The sequence below is a fragment of the Daphnia carinata genome, chromosome 1 (genome assembly GCF_022539665.2).
Source record: "Daphnia carinata strain CSIRO-1 chromosome 1, CSIRO_AGI_Dcar_HiC_V3, whole genome shotgun sequence".
NCBI lineage: Eukaryota > Metazoa > Arthropoda > Branchiopoda > Diplostraca > Daphniidae > Daphnia > Daphnia carinata.
Genome location: NC_081331.1, coordinates 797,066 through 815,203, shown reverse-complemented (window position 1 = coordinate 815,203; position 18,138 = coordinate 797,066). Strand labels below are relative to the sequence as shown.

The window sequence follows — 18,138 nt, the reverse complement described above, 5'->3', positions numbered from 1 at the left end:
TTTAGGTAAATTTTGTAATAAGCACAGTTGAACTTGTGCAGTTACTTTACATTTCCTTTTTACGTCTATACCAATGACGTTTAACTTTGTAATAAGAAAAACAATTATTTTCTTTGTAGGGTTTCGTCAAGGTACAGATCCTGGGATGCCTCCTATTACAATCATGAGGTTTGTAGTGGTTCGGTGATATTTACCATTTTACCATTACCAACATGATTTTCTTATATATTGTTTTTCTCTTTTACAGTTTGCTGTGGCAATGAGCTTGTGCTGACTGATGTAATGTCTGCAATGTGTATTTTGTGTCAACGGTTTTAATACAGTTAGTTCTTGTTTAGGAATGGTTATTCTTCTTATTTTATGTCTTCATGTTTGGTAAGGTCATTTGACTCGTTTGCTTTCTCTCTCTCTTCTGCAGCTCTTTTTGTGATTGGATTTCCAATGCAGCTGTTGACATATGGTATTACAGTATGCAACACTGAAACAGCAATGGTAAATTCCTTCTGCTCCACATCCATTTGAACACTTTCACATGCAAAATAAAATAAAAATTAATAAACAAGTTTTGACAAACAATTTATAGAAATAAAGTATATATATATATAAATACCCAGATTTTGCTTTTGGTTTCTGCAATTTCTTTAGCATGTTGCTCTTTTAAGGAACGAATCATGGAAGCATGGTCATGTTTTTGGGTTTCAATCTCATCCCTTTGACTATCAATCTGTTGCTTATGAGCCTGGATCTGTTGTCGTTGACTTTCTATGTCTTTCTCGAGCACGGCAATTCTTTCTCTTGCAGCTAATAATTCGATGCATTCTTCATTTAGTTTATGCCCATCCCGAGACATCGCAGAAGACACAAAATCCTTTACAGTTATTTCTTCGTTTTCTGTATCATTCGCCTTTGAGAAGAGGGGATTGTCCTCGATAATTATTGAAGATATAAGATCCGTCAATGAATTTTCCGCAGTCACATCTTGAGAGATAACGCTTTCCTCCTAAAAATGATACAGTATATTAATAATTTTGATTATTAAAGGCGTACAGAAAATTTGGTTAACAAATACCGAAAAAGGCAATTTTGAACCGCAAATCAATGGTTCCGATAATTTGGCGATTTCCTCTACCACTGCTGGAACTTCCAAGCGGTTCAGGTAAACGCTGAATGGTTTTAAATAATGAGATCGGTTCTGCGTCGGTGATTCGGCAACTGAAGGTTTCCCAGTTGCACCATTCTCACCATGCTGATAATCGTCATCATATTCCTCTTCGTCATTTGAGCTATTTAAAGCTGCTTCGGCAAGCATCGCCTGGTGTTTTTTAAGTTCATCGACAGCTTTGACCCATGCCGCAGAGCGTTTAGGCTAAGATAAATATTATGCATCAAGTCGAACTAATAAAAACAGTTTTGACAACATACCACTAGCGATGTTACGTTACAAGTTATAGGACGAGTAAAGCTCTTGTCCAAAGTTAATCGGTCATGCCCGTGTCCAAAAAAACGGACGTCGTATTCTCTACCATTGATGATTCTAAGAACCTAGAACAAATAAAAACATTTTCAAAAAGTGATATCATAAGAACATGAAGAACAAACTGTGAACAAGAGATGTAAAATGTGGCCAAAAATCTATACTTTGGCAGGCCAGTATGGGAATCCTTTCGCCTTGGCATAAACCAGTTCGTGTGACGGATTACAAGGATGGCAAAACCAGTCCGGTTCTTCTTGCATGTTTGATCTCTTGTAACAGTCCCGGCATAAGTTTATTTCACCCAATTCGTACGCACAGTCCCTTTTCATTACTCTTGCAGAATCGGCCAACAGGCTGTGTTCTATGTAAGTAAAATTGATTTGTTAGTTATCGCTGAGTACTTGACATCAATATTTCTACACTTCTCCTCACACATCTTTACGAAAACGTGCTTAGCCAGGTAAAGGAAAAAGAACAAAATTAAGGCAAAAGATAAGAGAAATTGCCTAGCACTATCATATTAACCTACAGAACAATAAACAGAAATAAATTTTAAATATTGAGACAATGACGGCAATTGCCATAAAAGGTGTCTTTGTTTTTTTTTGGTAATTTACGGACCTCCATGAAAGATGGTAACATTGTGAACCACGGTGTCTGCATCCATCAGAAATTGGGCAAGCGACTTGTAAACTTGGCGATCGGCTCTATCGTTCATACTTGGAAGACTCATCATAGGTAACCGAAGCAGGAACTTGGCTCTCCATTTGTCCTCTTCTTCCACACTGGAGCTGACTTGCTTAGGCCTAATAGTAGAGAACAAGTGTTTGAAGTTGAAACATGTTTGCCAAAGTGTTGTGTGCCACAAACATACATTTTCGTAAGGCGTGCCGCACACCTGTCGGTGGTAAATGGAGTGTTATATGCGGCGTTGTTGTTCACGGAGTTCCAGACGTAATTTTCCATGGGTAGCTAGAATGGAAATATGTAATTATCAGTTATTCTGGAGCAACCATGGAACAATGAAAACACACAGTCTATGTTATATTTATTAACTATTATTTGTCGCTTACAAATATTACTGTATCTACCAAGTTGTACCTTTTCCTCTAATCTGGCACACGCAAAACTGAGAAGAAGATTTAATTCACCTCTGGCTTCAGAATCTTCTTTACTTTCCTCACATTTGATTTCCTTAAATGGCAAAATTTGCATTAAAAAAATTATATTATTTTTTGCATTAGAGAGGACTAGACAGCTACTTACTTTGCAAAGCAAACAAACAAACTTTTCTGTAACATCTTCATGCTTTAAGTCATTCAGACATGCTATATGGTAAACTCGTGGGCAAGAAGTGCAGGCCAAAACTTCTCCAGGTTTGTGACAATAGAAACAGTACCAATCATTTTTTCCTGTCAGATCAATTTCAGATGCCAGCTGAAAGAAATGCAATCGTAGTTAGTGAATCATAAACATCAATTGTTGGCTATAAGGTGATGTGGCCCCATCTTACCGGAATGGCAAAGATAGTTTGTTCAACACCTTTGTTACACCCTTTCACTGGAGCAGTACTCTTTTTGATGATCAGATTATCCTCTACCAGCAAGTCAAGTTGTCCTTTTACAAGTTTCCCTTCGAGATTATAATTTTTGCAGCAATACCGACTAATATTCTCAGCAGTGGCAGATTTACGATCATATTTTATAACTTTAATAGCATCCCAAATACGCTGGCACGTCAATGGATCTCCTCGACGGTAAACTTTTGTCTGAGGTAAACACGCTTCCATTTGTGTTTTGTTATTTATGTCACAAAACAACACATGCACACAGAAATTTTGATAAACTCTTATCACACATCCCAAAACTACAGAATCTCTGTGGCGCGACTCGGTGATGCCTGTGTTGTTAATATGAATGTTCAGCTGTTGCCAGATGGTAATTTGGCTACAACAAAAAGCTTACTAAATTCGCTAAATTGTATTTTCTCTTATTTAAATAAATACTTATTTTACAATTGCTTTATCTCCACCGTCCTTAATCTCGTAAATTTTATCGGTTTTGCTAATAATGGAACACTTAAAAAATAATCTGGAACCCGGTTTAACAGAAAATAGAGTAACTAGTAACATCGCTAAGAAGCAAAAATCCAAACAAAACAGATATTTTTATTAGTCTAAACTACTCAACAAAAAGAAAACCAACAGAGATTGATTTCGAGGATGACACTTTTAAATTACTCTTTTACTTATCACGAGGTGGCGAGTAAAACTCTGATTATTGCTATTTATTTACTTGTAAGCTGTATCTGCTGACGCAGCTCGACACAAATGCGCGTGTGCAAGCTCGATAGCTGAATGAAACAGATCCAATGGACGATCTATATGACGGTAGGGTGTGTGGTTCAAACTAGTTTCAGCACCCGATCTAGCCAAAGCACAGTATGTCGTCCAATCTGGTGGTTCTCTAACGCCACTGACTGTACGGTGAAATTCACGCGTGCCGTGCCATGAACGTTAGTGACAGATGGGATAGAGGAGTCTGGGGATCGGTCGACAGGAAGCTAGATGTGGCCAGACGGTCTCATTTAGCGGATCCTGATGGAGTCGAAGAGCCTTTCTTGCCCGATGCGGAAGGGAAAAGGCCGGTATCAGTTCATCAAGTATGTGCTAATTTACCCAAGTGCTAAATTTCTTATACTACAGTAAAGTATAGCCTTTAACTATTTTGTGATTTACAACGCCGCTGTGTTTAAGTGATTTCATGAATAAGTATGAAATTTTAAACAATAAGCACTGTTGTTTTATTATGCGACTAGCACCATGTATCGCTGTTCTACCTTACCGCTTTTTATCCGCATTTGTTTGACGAGATGGAAACATAAACTTGTTTAATTAAAAAAATACCAGTCTATTTAATACGTCAAGTTTTACATATGGATTTTGCCAAATAAGCGCTAAAAAATTGAACCATGTTATGGTCATGAAACGAAACTGGTTTTCCTTAAACCCTTTCTTGGCATTACGCCATACGTCGTAGTCTACCACTGCCAATTTCTTTCAATCTGGTGTAATCTAAACAAAACAATAGCTTTTTTCTTCTTCTATCTTTCTTATGTAGAACAAGTCCTGGAGCAGCCTATTGATCGTGACTGCAGTGGCAACCACACTTGGAACTGTTATTCCCGCTGGTTACAACATCGGAATCTTGAATAGCCCACAACAAGTAGGCCAAGTCTTCACGTGTCCAATTAACAATCCGTTGGCACGAACATGATTACTTGATTCTTGTTTCCATTATCGTCTTCGCAATTCATTATTCTTACTGATATTTTCGTTAACAAAATGTCTGTAATCTCATTAGACTCTTGCCACTGCATTAACTATTGTAAATAGTAAATAAGATGAGCTTTTAAATCACAGCTATGTAACCGCTAAAGTTTGATAAGTCTGTTAAGATTGTGTTTAGCCTACTAAATGATGTTTGTTTCTTTTCACTAGGTCATTGTGGACTTTTGTAATTCCAGCATATTGCACACTTATGGCACAGCTATCGAAGAAACTCCATTGGAATTACTATGGGCATTTGTTGTTAGTATTTTCCTGATAGGAGGAGGCATGGGTGCTCTTATGGGCGGCTCGATAGCTAATCGAATCGGCAGGTGAAACTGATATCCAAACTACGAGAGAATTTTATCACGTCAACTTATCTTATTCAAACAACCTTACAGGAAAAATACTTTATTGGTAAATAGCTCGGTGAACGTGATAGCAGCTATCTTCTTTGGTACGTGCGGCATTGCGCAATCAGTGGAGATGTTACTCATAGGGCGATTTATTGTCGGGATTGGTGCAGGTGCGTATCCTTTTCCATTTGACCCACTCAAAATTCAATGAGGAAAAAAAAATGATTGCCTGTATCTCATTATGAATTCATTCCTTAAAGGCATGTCCACCAGTTTTATGCCACTTTACATGTCCGAAATATCAACCCCAGCGACACAGAATGTTCTTGGTATCTCTGATTACATAACATAATTTTGGAAATAATAAGCAGACATCGTTTTCCCTCTACAGGTCTTCTATGCCCAGTAGGAATTAATTTAGGACTTTTTATTGGCCAAGTTCTTAGTCTCGAAAAATTGCTCGGTAAGTCAAATCCCATCTGTTACGCGAAGCTAATTGCTGTTCCGCATTAATGAGCAGTATTGTTTTTGTGGACTGTCTAAACTCAGGCAATGAAGACAACTGGAACGTGCTGCTTGCCTTAACCTGCATTCCTGCCTTGCTATGTCTGGCTGTTTGGTATTATCTTCCAGAAAGTCCGAGATATCTCTTTGTCTTGCAACAGAAAACTGATCTCGCTTTTAAAGGTTTATTCACTTTGGCTACATTACGTCACATCCTTTTGATAAATTTCATTCTTTTACCGGACTATTGCCCTTTTTTTAGAGCTCTCTTGTTTGAGAGGACTTCCTGTTGATCAATTAGGACCGGAGATAGAGGAATTGCGTCGAGAAGCCACTCGGGCAACGGCCGAAATGCCTAAAGATGGACTGAATACCACAAATTCGCAATCGAGCTGGACATTGAAAACGATTTGGGCAAAGAAAAGTCTTCGTTGGCCATTTGCATGCGTTGTGGTTATGCATCTTGGTAACCAGCTGAGTGGTATCAACGCGGTAGGACAAAGAATAAAACAAATTATTGATTAAACAATGACGCTTTCCTTAATCTCTAAAGGTTCTCTATTACTCAACTGACATATTCTTGTCAGCTGGACTGGATAAGCAACAAGCCGAGTATGATTAACAACAATAGTATAGACTATGCTTATGTTCTAAGGTATATTCTTTCGTTTTAAAATTTGACAGGTTGGCTCTATTGGGAGCTGGTTTCATCAATGTTGTTATGACAGCGTGCGTCGTCTTCCTCACCGCACGATTTTGTCGAAGGCCCTTAATGATGATTAGTACTATCGGTGTTAGCGTTTTCCTTGTCGTCCTAGCTCTTTGCATCTTCTTCATAGTAAATATTCACTCATTGACATTCAAATTCAATACCGCAATCAATGAAACTATCACGCAGAGCAAAGCCTCGTGGATTCCTTATTGCTGCATCGCCGCCTTGTTGATTTACGTGGTTTTCTTTGATGTCGGTGTCGGTCCATTGCCTTTCTTCCTCCCACCAGGTTTGCATGAAATTCACGTTATCAATTACAGCTTCAGTTTTATCCTCTTTATTAGAGCTCATTCCGGCCGGACCAAGACCTCTTATTATGTCATTGGGATGTTTGGTATTTCTATTCTTTTCAGCGTATCAATTTGAATATGTGCTTACATATCAATGATTCATTACAGGTAAATTGGGCAACCAACTTCCTGGTGGGCATGACATTCCCTACTTTACAGAATCTGATGGGCGTGTACATTTTTGTCATGTTCGCAGCGGCCACAGTAGTTCAGGCTGTCTTCCTATTTTTCAAACTTCCAGAAACCTTCCGACCAACACGTTCATTCTCACCTGCTTCCCCGTCAGTCTAACATTGAATGAATAGCGATCCTGGCACAAGTCTCAGGTATATATGTAAGGAGTTTTCGTTTAATGGACAACGCACGAATTGTACTTCCAAGCATACGTTTTCGAAATACAAAACAAATTAAATTAAATATTGCATAGGCTCTTCGCATAACCCCTGACTAAAATGAGAAGATGTTTCACAAATATAGGAACAAAAAGATAGTGTACATAATTTATAAGCAAATCAATGCCAAAACCACAGCTCATGTTGAAACTGGTGCAACGTTCATTGCGGACAAAGGTCCAACGATATTCATTCCTGTCGTATCGACCATGGGATCAAGCGCAGGTGATTCACCTTCACCTGACAACCGAAGAGTAGGTGATTCACCTGACGATTGAAGTGTAGATGATTCATCTGACGATCGGCCATAAGGTGATTCGTCTTCTGCCAACAATTCGGCGGATGATGAGTCAATGGAAGACAATTCAGTTTCCATCGCGATGTCAATAGATGGTAAAGCAATCTCGTCGCCTAAGGAGCCTAAAGTAGGCGGTGAATGATGATAGATGGTGAACTTAATATTCGGCGAAAGGAATAAAATGGGTTTTTGTAGAAGGAAGTCGTTCGAGTCTGACGCTGGTTGAACCAATTTCAATTGCGAAGGGTCAATAAAATTGGCCAAAGATGACGAATATTCGTTGTAGAATGTGGAGGAAAGGGCGTGGTTTCCGGTGGGATCAAGTTCGAAGCCTGCGGGTACCAAGACGGCTTAAACAACAACGTAAAGTCGTCACAGTCGGTGGGATCTTCCAAAGACTGACAGGGAATTCTCGATTCTTTCAGCGCCACCAAATACGAATCCACTTCGGGTTCCTTCGGGATGGCCACGGGCGGAATCGGTGGGACGGACAATGGCGAAGGAGGTAGCGATTTCACAATTTTCTTGGAGGTCTTGCCTGATTTCGTCCGCGGGATCTTCATCATTTTAAGAACAAAACTTAGAAGAGAACTCGGAGCATCTTTTTGAACCTCTACGTTGATTCCTGGGCCCCATATTCCATGCACATCTTTGTTGATTAATCCTGCCTTTTTCTTCTTTTTATCGTGCACACCTTCTTTGGCAGCTGGACGCGAAGTTGGCTTAGAAGTCGATGCTGCAGGATAAGTCGGCTGTTTTTCCTTGCCTTTCAACTCCTCATTTAGATTGATAAACTTCAGATTGTATTTTGATAACGTCGCTGGAGAAGCAGCTCGTCGAATCAATTTTCTTGCTATTGCCTCCAAAGATCGTTTCCATCTACCGTGTCCTCTGCCATTCGCAATTGGGCTTCCTTCCAGTTGCAACACTAACAAAACAATTGAGAGTCTCTTGTAAACGAATAATAATTAATTGGACCTTTGTATTTACCTCCAAGTGCCAGCAAAAGCAAAAAGACCATAATCCTGGAACACTTCATTCTCGTTTACATAAATAGAGAGGCCTGCGAGATCCTTCTTCTCGTCCAACTTGATCACTACTCAGGTAAATTTAACAGTGAACACGGGTATTTATATAATTTTCTTTGGGGCATGTAAGGCGGTCTTTTGTTTTAAAAAGCGGTGACAATAATATAGTGGACACCGCGTGAAAGTTGGTGCTATTTTGATATCCCTATCCTCTAACAAACTCATTACAAAGCTACAACTCCCATCAGCATGGGGTTCTGGAACGAATACAACAATGCACGAAACAGCACGCCGAAGCCCATACATGTGCGCTGTTCATTTACCCATATTAAAACTATACTAATAAAAGCATTACGAACATTTCCCTGAACTACTAAACGTAAAAATTCTATCCGGTCACGAATTTCTTTTATTAATGAACCCATAAACCGCATTCGCCTTATGGCTTCGCTGTATGTAATTGCTGAACGAGGTATGCACACATATAAGCAATCTGTCCTACAACTTGTTTTTCCTGCTCTCTTCGTACCTATTTTCACAACAGTCTATTTAAAAAACGGAATTGACTAAACTAGTTGACTCTTGGCCCATTCCAACATAGATCCTTTCAACGTTACATGATTTCATTGTATTCAAATTCAGTCCTCTTCACCAACGATCTTGTGGATATTGTCGCTTATAAAAGAACATTCCGAGCTTCTTAATTGATTTTCCTTTTAATGACACCACCGAATACATGTGCGCTTTCCGAAATGGAATTTTGAACGCGGCTTTGCGATAACACAAAAGGGCTTTTCGTGAGTTAACTGGCGACGCAATTCATATTGTTAAACGACATTGTAATCTTCTTTCCTGGTTACCTGCATGTGTTTTCGTTTCACTTGTAACAATGCCCGCTATTTACTGAACCATCACAGTAAAAATTAATTCAACTGCTTTAATTGGTATTGAAGCATGAAGGACGATTAGACCGTGAAGATGTTGGCCAATTACCATGTCAAATGTCCTACATTAAATTAGTCTCTAGTTTTTTGTTGTTGTCTTTTTTTTTTAGGTATATCTCTAACTGTTTCAGGCCTATAGACAAGGTAACATTCGAGTAACGTGTATGCTTTTCTTTCATGCTGGGCAGTCTTCTTTAATCAACTGAATGATTCGGATATAGTCGTGTTTCTATGGCTATTTTCCAACGACGACGGTAAGTTTCTTCACCCTTGTTAGACTTTTGTTCAATTGCCCCTTGTGAATTATAAAGCCATTTCTAATATTTTATTTTGGCAGGAACTTTGTGTTTTTCTTCAGGTAAAATCTGATCTCGATCCTCTTCCCTACAGGCACTGAAACTGTTAGAAACTGCACGAAAAAGAAACAATTAAACCGTGAGCAGTCTCCTATTTTCCATTGAATTACAGCCACGTTTGCAATTACAAGTTTCTAATTCGATTAAGGTAGATGCTGACTCTGCACGTGATTTACCAACAAACTCAAAGAAAGGTGAATAAATTTCCACAGCCGGCCATTTAGAAATTTAACGGAATAAAACGGGAAACGCTTAGCATTCCCTGAGATGGCAAGCAATAAGATTTGTACCCTTCATTCGTTATTAAAGCAAAGAACGCAGATGCTATATAAAATCACAATACTGGGAAAATAGGCAAATATGGCCCCGTGTATTACAATGAAAGTCGGCGACGATAAACAGGATAAACTCGATTTTATGTGTTGGGCTTCTTTTTCCCCAAACCAAACAACGTTGCTATAACTAACATGACGACAAAGTTTTACACACTCCATGCACCTTTCCTATTCTTTCTCAAGTCGATAGAAATGTCGAAAGTTCTCGTTTTCTCGGAAGCAGAGGAAAACGGTGAATTGTCATAGTACCCAACGACGTTGTTCTGAAAAGGCACGTTACTTTCACCCATATCCAATCCTACAGGATGATAGAACTGGTTAGAATTATAGCACTCGTACGGGTCTTCGAAATTCCGACACGGAAGTTTTCGTAACCAATCTGTTTCAGAATACGTCGTTTCATGAAGATGATTTGATTCCGGTACTTTTGTCGCTGAATCATCCAAGTAATTCATAATAGAAGGACGTATATCTGCCTCCATGTACACCTTGACCCCCTGTCCCCAATTGTAGGGCTCGTTTTCTTCTTTTAAATTCATTAGACCTGACTTTCGCGACGAATCGCTGCCCAATACGTAAGGGTTTACATAGTGTGAAGTACTTGTTCGACGTGCTGGAACCGATCCAGTTAACCAGACTTGACCTGGATCGACATGTTCATTTAAGCTGACTGCATTTCTCTGTTTTATCCTTGTCAGCCATAAACCAGGCAATCTTCGAGGGAATAGCTGCTTCAGCATGGTTGGGAAAAACCTTATGTCGATCCGCCTGTTTCTCCATAGTTGTTTAATGGATAGCGAGCTGGAAGTACATGACATTTGCAAAACTGTTGGCCACAAAAAAAAAAAAAAACAATTTTTTTTTTACTCACACAGGTAATAATTAAAACAAATTCCATCACCTCCGAAAACGACCAAGAAACTAGTTGTGGCACCGGAAATTTTCATGGTTTCCTCACGGAAGCAAATACAAGGACGCAATAACTTTCTGCATGGACGAGTGTATCCTTCTTCACTTACGATTTGCTCACTACTGATCAGCTATGTATTGTGGGACACGTACATATACTAGTCATCGACGTTGCGCTAGAGTTTGGTTCAGACCTCCTCTTCGTGAAGGTTCGCCGGAAGTTAACGTACATTGCACGCTACAATAAATGCAATTGACTTTTAGCACACTTCATTTGTTTTTTTCCTTGTGATATTCCCCCAACGGTAGTTGTGCTGGAGGTGAGGTGTCTTGGGAACCAAAAAAATCCTGAACCCACCAAGTTTAATAGTTTTGTCAAAGAGTGTAAACGATAGACCCCAAGCATTTCCTTTGTCGATTGCCAAGAGCAAGAGGATATTAATTTGAAGACATTTTTGATTCTGCGTTAACTTTACCTTACAAATAACAGATGCTCACAGTGTCGCCATCGTGACGTGTTTTCCTGTTAAACGCGGTGTCTGGACGCTCTGGTTTAAAGACGATAAATGAATTGGAGTCCGACCTTGGAAATTGAATAACAGCGTTGGAATTTCGACGGTTGAATTACTGCGAGGCTCGCAAGTTCTTGTTTTTTGACACCGTGTCGTCACGCTGCGTTTAGCAGCCGTTGCCCGTAACGTGCGTAGAGTAAATAAAAGATCATCGTAAAACATGGCCTTCCTAATCTTGCATTTATACGACTGCTTTTTTGTATATTCCAGACAAACCGTACGTAGGCGAAGCGTACAGGAAGCACTTCTTTTTGAATTGGAATTTCCCGCTATTTGTAATTACCAACGTTCCATAATTGTTGTAATGAGAAGCGGTATAGGTGTAGAATGCTGTTCTTTTTCACATCACCTCTACCATCTAATTTGGTATTTCACCTTTTCAAAAACATGCACGAAATAAAGACACATAAAAACAATGATTGTGTATTAGAATTACAATCATGAACATTGAAATTTGCATAGAAATTTCAAACGTTCGTCGATTGCGACTGATGGTTGAGACTAACCTATCACACTATTAGTTATTCTACTTGTACACATAAGGAAGCCATCAGGATGATACGTTATAAACAAAACGTTCTCTTTTGAAATATCATGATATGGATGCACTCGGTCTTATATATTGAACAGTAAATTCAATATTATTTGGCGAAAAGAACAAATATGGACTTTGCAAGCGGACATCTTCTTTGATTTGAAGTAGGTGAAAGAGAGAGAAATCTAAAGCACTCGACGTAGGACTATTTTTCAAACCTTCACCAGCAGAATGAGCATCATATTCCAAGCCGAGTTGTTGGTTGCTAGGAAACAAACGGCTGAAATCGTAACAATCGGTGGGATCCTCCAATTTTTGACACGGAAGCCTTGACAATTCTAATGCTCTTACATAGGAATCATCTTCCAGCGCATTCGCAGTTAATGTCGGAAACCACGGATGAGGTTTAGCTCTCAGCACGTGAGAAGAATGTCTAGAGTGGACCGGCTTCACAGGCGGGATTGCTTCGGGTTCTGTGTTTTCATTACCGTGAGTGTCGCTGAGTCTATTTCTCGTGCTACTCTGATATCGTGACGTATCAACGAGACGGTTAATTGACACGCCAGGCATTCCGATATCAAGACTTGGCTGGGAACGTGATCCAGATAAAAAATTGATTTGACTTGGATTGTGTTGTTGACTGGAGCTAATACGCTTCGAGGGCTTTTGGGTCGAAGAAATCCGCTGGATTAGCTGAGTGGCCATGGATGCTGGAAAGGAACTCTTGACATTCCATCGTTCTCTCCATTTAGCTGAAATAGTGCACACTGATCCAGCGTGCCATTAAAGATCGAATGAATTGCACGTCTTAGGTTAGATACACGTATGAATAGGAACGTTGATTTGTACCTTGAATTGAGAAAAAAACCAAAACAATGAAAACAATGCGAACATCCATGATGCACAAAATTGGAAGATATAGACCTTTCTTCTCTTCCAACTTGTTTGGTACTGTTCTCCGAAACGCAGAATCCTTACAACTACACTGATTTCAACGAGCGAAGCATCGAAACGTTACGACAATAATCATATCTCAAAGAAATGTAGTCAATCGGCCCCATGTGGTTTTTTAAATTGTCAGTATTCTTACGGTACTTGCAACGATGTTGGTGGCGTAATGGTCTAAAAGGTCTTTAAGTAAACCGGTGAGATTTTTGGCCATTCTCCGCTTTTATCTCATTTAATTTTCAAGGAAAAGTCCGGTGGATTGTCACGCGGTACGCAAATATTTCCCTCGTGATTCTAACTTGGAATGCATTGTTTTTTGCGCATTACCCTACTGCCCTCCTTGCATTCTACAGCAGATTAGCGGTGATCGTTATCACTTTACCCGTTAGATTTGTGTCAGATTCCCAACAAGTTTGTGTCACGACATCTTTAGCCAATTTTACTATTTATCTTCCCCTACTTGGTAGGTCAGGAATTTCAGCACATTCACGTTAACTAGCTGACAGCGATAACAATAAATGGCCGCGTCCAACTCATAGCCTCCACTGGTAAACATTACCGTATAGAATGAATGGCATTTGTGCCACATCTGAGCAGTTCAATTGCTTTATCTCTATTTTATCCAATGAATCTGTATGAAACAAATCAGGGGCCTTGTGTTGCATAATTTGATTCACCCTCAACTGGCAAATTATTTTTATCGTAAAAAAAACTCTTGTCTCTTTTTTTTACTGTCCGCATCCGTTACAATTTTTGCGTTTGCAGATGTTTGATGGGAACTGACAAGATTACAGTGGAGAGCCTGTTGTAGCAGCTTTAAACATATAGCGAGTGGAAATAATTCCCCGCAAAGTGCCTTCCTAGCATATCAGCACAACAGCTGCTGCAATGCAAGAAATAGTTCACCTGAAGACACACACGAGTCTAAGAGAACACGTCTCCAAGAGCAAGGTCAGTGCAGAAACCCGCGGTAGATGTACCTATGCATAACTGGCATGTGTGTAATGAAGGACCGGGGCTCTTTTTGTGCCAGCAACGATCGTGGCACTCGTCCCTTTAATTTCAAACAGATGTACTAAATGCTAATGAACGACTCCAACATGCATCAACATTTTTGCATATTTGAGACCACACGCGAGTGCACTGCCTTCCGCCCGCTGGCTCTTTCATTTTCCCATTCGTACGTATCCGGTTTATTGCGGATTGCTTCCGCTACATTTTACGAGCACCAAGTTCATTAATACTTGTATTTCAATCGATTTAAATGGCTGGAGTAGATACAGTCGTAAGGGTCCATTAACATTTCACAGCGCAATCTAAAATGTTCTAGCGCCATCAAGTACGAATCCTTGTCGGATTTCAATCCCTTGTAACCCGTTGTTTTATCCCCTGGCCAGAATTGATTGCCATCCAAGGTATCCTTGTTTTCTTCGTCAGCTGAGCTCCACACCGAACGAAATTGCTGATGAACTTTTGGCCGCCATTCGTCATTGTGCGGTGAATAGTTTCGGACGGCTTGATTTAATGGGTAAGAGACTCTGTAGAATTTATCAACGTGTGCTGTTTTACAATCCGATGAAGCCGATGCCAATCCGGATAGCCACGGCGTTTGAGCTGGATGACTTTCACTTAAATTGACAAAGTTCTTGCGCTTGGATGACATTTTCGAGGAGAAAGCGTGTCGGTATCGCAAAACCATATCGGAAATTGCTTGAAAAGGTCGTTTAAAATTCCATCGGTCACTCTCATCGGCTGTCACTTGATGCACAACTGAAAATGACGTTTTGAAAAAAAACAACGTTTTAGAAATAAAACTGTCAATTCTTTCTATAATTAACGCACCTTCGATGATCACAAGCAAACAATAGATAATGAAAACGCTGTGAAATCTCATCTTGCTGTCTAATAAATATCTATAAGAGACTAAACGTGATCTCCTGTGGTGAGGATCTTTTCTCCCTTCCAACTGATTTGTAACTGATCAAGCGTACAGAAAGAAGAGCATAGCATATATCTGCCATATAAAATGGTCTGTCCTTCGGGCAGTGATTCATCAAAAGTCACGCGACTTCTGACCGAAGAGGGGCGCAACAACTAAAGATTTTTTGTTGCTGTTGCTTCATTTCAGCTCAGATTCCGTCGTAAACGCATTTATTGCCAGTGTGTCTCAGTTATTACTTTTTTTCCCTGTTACGTTGTCGTGCTGTTTTTGGCCCTAAGATTTCAGGTGTTAAAACGTCTTTTTCTACGTAATAAGGTGCGAATATTAACCTTCCTTTTACTTTTTTGTTTTACGATTAATTAAAAAATATATATATTTCATTAGAATTATTACCTTAATTAGACAATTGTGGAGCGTAGAAGGCAACGCCATCCAGGAAATCTCTTCCCTGTGCTAACCTATATAGGTGGTTCACGTTCTTATTTTTCGAGAGACGCAGTAAGGCTTTGTTTTCTTGTTGCTGGGGTTTGTGAGCTAACGCTTTCTTAAGTATGCATCATCTTGCCGGAAGCCAACATGGCGGTATCTTGCGCAGCCAATGGAAATATGAAACTCGGTCAGCGAGGAGCGACACGCTCACGAGAGATGAATGTCAGACAGGGGAGGGAAACTGAGTTAACTGGGGACGCAATAAAATGTACTGAACGCAAGTTTAAAACCAACATTTTCATTCGCGTTCAAATCAGGCGTGTAGACGTCTACAATTCTTTAGCCTACTTTTTACCGTGAAATAGCGTGAAACATTGTTGCTTTCCCTTTTGGCAATGCCTACTCACGCTACACGAGCCCGTGCCAAAGCCACCGTATCATCGAATGTAAACGACAACAATAATGTTCTTCTCTTTTTTTGAGCATCCTGGATAGCAGTGTTGCCAGCAGCGCTATAGCATTCTATTTTTACATGTCAGGACGGAATTCCCAGAATGCGCCCGACAGGTTGATGGAACGACGAGCATCGTGACAAGAAAGATTGAAGGCAAGACAATATAAACATTTTTCGTTTTTCAAAAGTATAGATGTGTATTCTATTTAACAAAACCATTAGGTTTTATGGAAGCTGATGCAGGAAAAATTATGCAGCTCAATCATCGCGCAGCAATGAGCAAAAAAAAACATCAGCAATCTCATAACAACCACTACAAAAAAAGGGAAGTTTAGGACAAACAACGGCATCCGGGATTGACTTCCAGCGTCATTCGTTAGGGTACCTCAAACAGGTGTTGGAATGTTTCAGTACAATCACAGATCAAATTTTGATAATATGTTCTACATTGGCTGTAAAAATGAAACAGAAAAGAAAAACAAAAATTAAGCTTTTGAATATCGATTGACGTAAACATCGACGCCAAAATGACGTTCCGGCGGAGAAGAGCTTTCTTCTGCTGGATTTTCAAAAGATAACTCGCCTGTGTAATCATATTGTTGTTCTCGCAATGCTTGAACGTAAGGTTCCTGTCTGTAATGATTAACCGGCTGCCATTCATTGTCTCTTTGACGTTGTGGCAAAGGAGGTCTGACAGTGGGACGAAGAGCTTCGACGCGTGTCGGCAATCGCGTTGGATTTTCCAGTTGGAGCAACGTCATGTCTGGAACAGCAAAAATATGCTGCCTCTTTACGCTGTTTGGATTGACTCGAATGCTGGCCAACGAAAATCTTCGCTTGCCAGACGGACTGTCTTGAACGAACGAAACACTTGGACGAGCTTCTCGTTGAAAAATACGCTGCGCACTTGTCTGCGGTCGTTGTTCACCATTGCCAGCCGGTTCGGCAGTCAGCAAACTGCCCAGCAATGATTCCAGCCATTCGCTAGCGTCCATTTTCTCATTGTACGGAGTTACTGGCGCAAGGGCGCTTCTTCTATGTTGTTCGATGCTGGATTGTGGCCACTGTAGTGGATATTGTCTTCCACAAACGCCTACGTTGAAATCAAATTTGAATTGGAAGCATAGATTTAAATGAAAAAATTATGTCTATCCATCTTACCTGTAATGGTGAGCAGGAAGAGAAAGGAGAAGGTAGTTAGTTCCATCTTTATTCCTCGGAATTGGACCCTGCGGCTGTCTGTTGAAGAGCGCACTGCACGTTGTTGCTCGTCCGCCTTCAGTCGAATAACTACTGCCACCGATACAGCTGGAGAAAGCATTTTAACGTTTTTTTGTTGTTTCTCCTTCGTCACGGCAAGCCCACTGCTGGATAACATGCCGAGAAAGCAAACTTGTTCGCCTGTGTGTATACCGATTAGAAGTTTCGTGGGAGACTCCCACTTCCATCGACTCTCACTGTCTTTTTTTTTTATTCGCATGTTGTTGTTGTTTTTTTTCCGTATCCCTTAGGCTATCGATGTGATAGGGAAAATAAAATTCAGTTGGAGAAAATGAAACGGCAATAAAAAAACCGGCACATGCGACCCCCCCTGTGGAAGTAAAAGTAGAATAGAAAAGAACAAGGATCCTTTTATGTGACATCTCATCGAACCATCTACTTACCTGGTCAGTGTGACAATTACCAATTTAGGTCATTGGCGATTCAAGTCTGATAGAAAATACAGGTTCAAATATGCCGCTGTTTCTTACCTACATTCTGTGCAAACGCGAATTATTTCCTCATGACTGGTCGTTCGATTTCATCTGGAACCCATGACTTAGCGGGCACCCCCCAGCACTTGGAGAAAACACATTTTTTTTTTTTTTTTTATTTTGACTCGTATTTTTTTAGGTTATCTATCTTACGCACGACTTTATTATTAAGGAGATGACTGAAATCGACTGGAACGAACCAGAATAACGGCTGAATGCGGTTAACGCTGACGTGCAAAATATGCAATCGAAGGCAAACACGCGAATCGAGGCTTGCGGTGTCCTATCGAAATTCACCATCATTTAGGAAAGCTGTTGGTCGCAGAATTGCAAACCGTCGGCAGAGCGCAAAGTTGGCAAAAATGTTAATTGCGGAACGAGCACCAAGAGAAAGTTGTATGTTTTACACAAACATGGAATTCTCATTCATGTCGCCATAAATATTAGTAAAATAATTTTGATGTTGGCTGTGTGCTTTATCCCATCCTATGTTGGATGAACGATCCCCCTTTTGTTTT

General features: G+C 40.1%; 7 protein-coding genes across 7 annotated transcripts; 1 reads left to right on the top strand and 6 right to left on the bottom strand.

Annotated features, from left to right (window-relative positions):
* Nucleotides 1-278: 278 nt before the first annotated feature.
* On the bottom strand, nucleotides 279-3,984 carry LOC130692182 (zinc finger MYND domain-containing protein 11-like). Its single transcript, XM_057515259.2, has 11 exons — nucleotides 3,971-3,984; nucleotides 2,988-3,420; nucleotides 2,741-2,911; nucleotides 2,576-2,668; nucleotides 2,349-2,446; nucleotides 2,096-2,280; nucleotides 1,639-1,835; nucleotides 1,423-1,542; nucleotides 1,070-1,366; nucleotides 611-1,000; nucleotides 279-525 (listed from the first exon to the last, which is right to left on the bottom strand). The coding sequence occupies exons 1-11, from the start codon at nucleotides 3,982-3,984 to the stop codon at nucleotides 382-384; spliced, it is 2,142 nt and encodes a 713-aa protein (XP_057371242.1). The 3' UTR covers nucleotides 279-381.
* On the top strand, nucleotides 3,869-7,141 carry LOC130692256 (solute carrier family 2, facilitated glucose transporter member 1-like). Its single transcript, XM_057515337.2, has 13 exons — nucleotides 3,869-4,135; nucleotides 4,594-4,698; nucleotides 4,974-5,134; nucleotides 5,204-5,328; nucleotides 5,419-5,487; nucleotides 5,550-5,621; nucleotides 5,708-5,845; nucleotides 5,925-6,154; nucleotides 6,216-6,274; nucleotides 6,347-6,500; nucleotides 6,561-6,663; nucleotides 6,719-6,768; nucleotides 6,833-7,141. The coding sequence occupies exons 1-13, from the start codon at nucleotides 3,983-3,985 to the stop codon at nucleotides 7,013-7,015; spliced, it is 1,602 nt and encodes a 533-aa protein (XP_057371320.1). The 5' UTR covers nucleotides 3,869-3,982; the 3' UTR covers nucleotides 7,016-7,141.
* A 443-nt stretch (nucleotides 7,142-7,584) lies between these two features.
* LOC130692271 (uncharacterized) lies at nucleotides 7,585-13,035 on the bottom strand. The gene is made up of 3 exons (XM_057515353.2): nucleotides 13,018-13,035; nucleotides 8,405-8,490; nucleotides 7,585-8,342 (listed from the first exon to the last, which is right to left on the bottom strand). The coding sequence occupies exons 2-3, from the start codon at nucleotides 8,451-8,453 to the stop codon at nucleotides 7,648-7,650; spliced, it is 744 nt and encodes a 247-aa protein (XP_057371336.1). The 5' UTR covers nucleotides 8,454-8,490; nucleotides 13,018-13,035; the 3' UTR covers nucleotides 7,585-7,647.
* Nucleotides 10,221-11,138, bottom strand: LOC132087958 (uncharacterized). The gene is made up of 3 exons (XM_059495199.1): nucleotides 10,979-11,138; nucleotides 10,679-10,903; nucleotides 10,221-10,621 (listed from the first exon to the last, which is right to left on the bottom strand). The coding sequence occupies exons 1-3, from the start codon at nucleotides 11,022-11,024 to the stop codon at nucleotides 10,224-10,226; spliced, it is 669 nt and encodes a 222-aa protein (XP_059351182.1). The 5' UTR covers nucleotides 11,025-11,138; the 3' UTR covers nucleotides 10,221-10,223.
* On the bottom strand, nucleotides 12,151-12,991 carry LOC130692181 (uncharacterized). The gene is made up of 2 exons (XM_057515258.1): nucleotides 12,943-12,991; nucleotides 12,151-12,860 (listed from the first exon to the last, which is right to left on the bottom strand). The coding sequence occupies exons 1-2, from the start codon at nucleotides 12,989-12,991 to the stop codon at nucleotides 12,151-12,153; spliced, it is 759 nt and encodes a 252-aa protein (XP_057371241.1).
* Nucleotides 13,036-14,271: 1,236 nt separating the features above from the next.
* On the bottom strand, nucleotides 14,272-15,028 carry LOC130692180 (uncharacterized). Its single transcript, XM_057515257.2, has 2 exons — nucleotides 14,884-15,028; nucleotides 14,272-14,811 (listed from the first exon to the last, which is right to left on the bottom strand). The coding sequence occupies exons 1-2, from the start codon at nucleotides 14,933-14,935 to the stop codon at nucleotides 14,279-14,281; spliced, it is 585 nt and encodes a 194-aa protein (XP_057371240.1). The 5' UTR covers nucleotides 14,936-15,028; the 3' UTR covers nucleotides 14,272-14,278.
* A 1,060-nt stretch (nucleotides 15,029-16,088) lies between these two features.
* Nucleotides 16,089-17,205, bottom strand: LOC130692179 (uncharacterized). Its single transcript, XM_059497457.1, has 2 exons — nucleotides 17,028-17,205; nucleotides 16,089-16,959 (listed from the first exon to the last, which is right to left on the bottom strand). Exons 1-2 carry the CDS (start codon nucleotides 17,185-17,187, stop codon nucleotides 16,352-16,354), a joined length of 768 nt encoding a protein of 255 aa, XP_059353440.1. The 5' UTR covers nucleotides 17,188-17,205; the 3' UTR covers nucleotides 16,089-16,351.
* Nucleotides 17,206-18,138: the final 933 nt, after the last annotated feature.

Bases quoted from the DNA above. Each gene is read 5' to 3' on its own strand.
- LOC130692179 (XM_059497457.1), bottom strand. From the start codon at position 17,187: ATGCTTTCTCCAGCTGTATCGGTGGCAGTAGTTATTCGACTGAAGGCG. The intron at 16,960-17,027 runs GTAAGATGGATA...ATTTCAACGTAG, and splicing joins CTTCCTGCTCACCATTACAG to GCGTTTGTGGAAGACAATAT.
- LOC132087958 (XM_059495199.1), bottom strand. From the start codon at position 11,024: ATGAAAATTTCCGGTGCCACAACTAGTTTCTTGGTCGTTTTCGGAG. The intron at 10,904-10,978 runs GTGATGGAATTT...TGTGGCCAACAG, and splicing joins TTTCTTGGTCGTTTTCGGAG to TTTTGCAAATGTCATGTACT. The intron at 10,622-10,678 runs GTACTTCACACT...CGCGAAAGTCAG, and splicing joins GGTTCCAGCACGTCGAACAA to GTCTAATGAATTTAAAAGAA.
- LOC130692181 (XM_057515258.1), bottom strand. From the start codon at position 12,991: ATGGATGTTCGCATTGTTTTCATTGTTTTGGTTTTTTTCTCAATTCAA. The intron at 12,861-12,942 runs GTACAAATCAAC...ACGCTGGATCAG, and splicing joins GGTTTTTTTCTCAATTCAAG to TGTGCACTATTTCAGCTAAA.
- LOC130692256 (XM_057515337.2), top strand. From the start codon at position 3,983: ATGAACGTTAGTGACAGATGGGATAGAGGAGTCTGGGGATCGGTCGAC. The intron at 4,136-4,593 runs GTATGTGCTAAT...TTTCTTATGTAG, and splicing joins GGCCGGTATCAGTTCATCAA to AACAAGTCCTGGAGCAGCCT. The intron at 6,769-6,832 runs GTATTTCTATTC...GATTCATTACAG, and splicing joins TTATGTCATTGGGATGTTTG to GTAAATTGGGCAACCAACTT.
- LOC130692182 (XM_057515259.2), bottom strand. The intron at 1,001-1,069 runs GTATTTGTTAAC...TATCATTTTTAG, and splicing joins GTTCAAAATTGCCTTTTTCG to GAGGAAAGCGTTATCTCTCA. The intron at 526-610 runs GTATTTATATAT...TGCATGTGAAAG, and splicing joins AAACCAAAAGCAAAATCTGG to TGTTCAAATGGATGTGGAGC.
- LOC130692180 (XM_057515257.2), bottom strand. From the start codon at position 14,935: ATGAGATTTCACAGCGTTTTCATTATCTATTGTTTGCTTGTGATCATC. The intron at 14,812-14,883 runs GTGCGTTAATTA...CGTCATTTTCAG, and splicing joins TTTGCTTGTGATCATCGAAG to TTGTGCATCAAGTGACAGCC.
- LOC130692271 (XM_057515353.2), bottom strand. From the start codon at position 8,453: ATGAAGTGTTCCAGGATTATGGTCTTTTTGCTTTTGCTGGCACTTGGA. The intron at 8,343-8,404 runs GTAAATACAAAG...TTGTTTTGTTAG, and splicing joins GCTTTTGCTGGCACTTGGAG to TGTTGCAACTGGAAGGAAGC.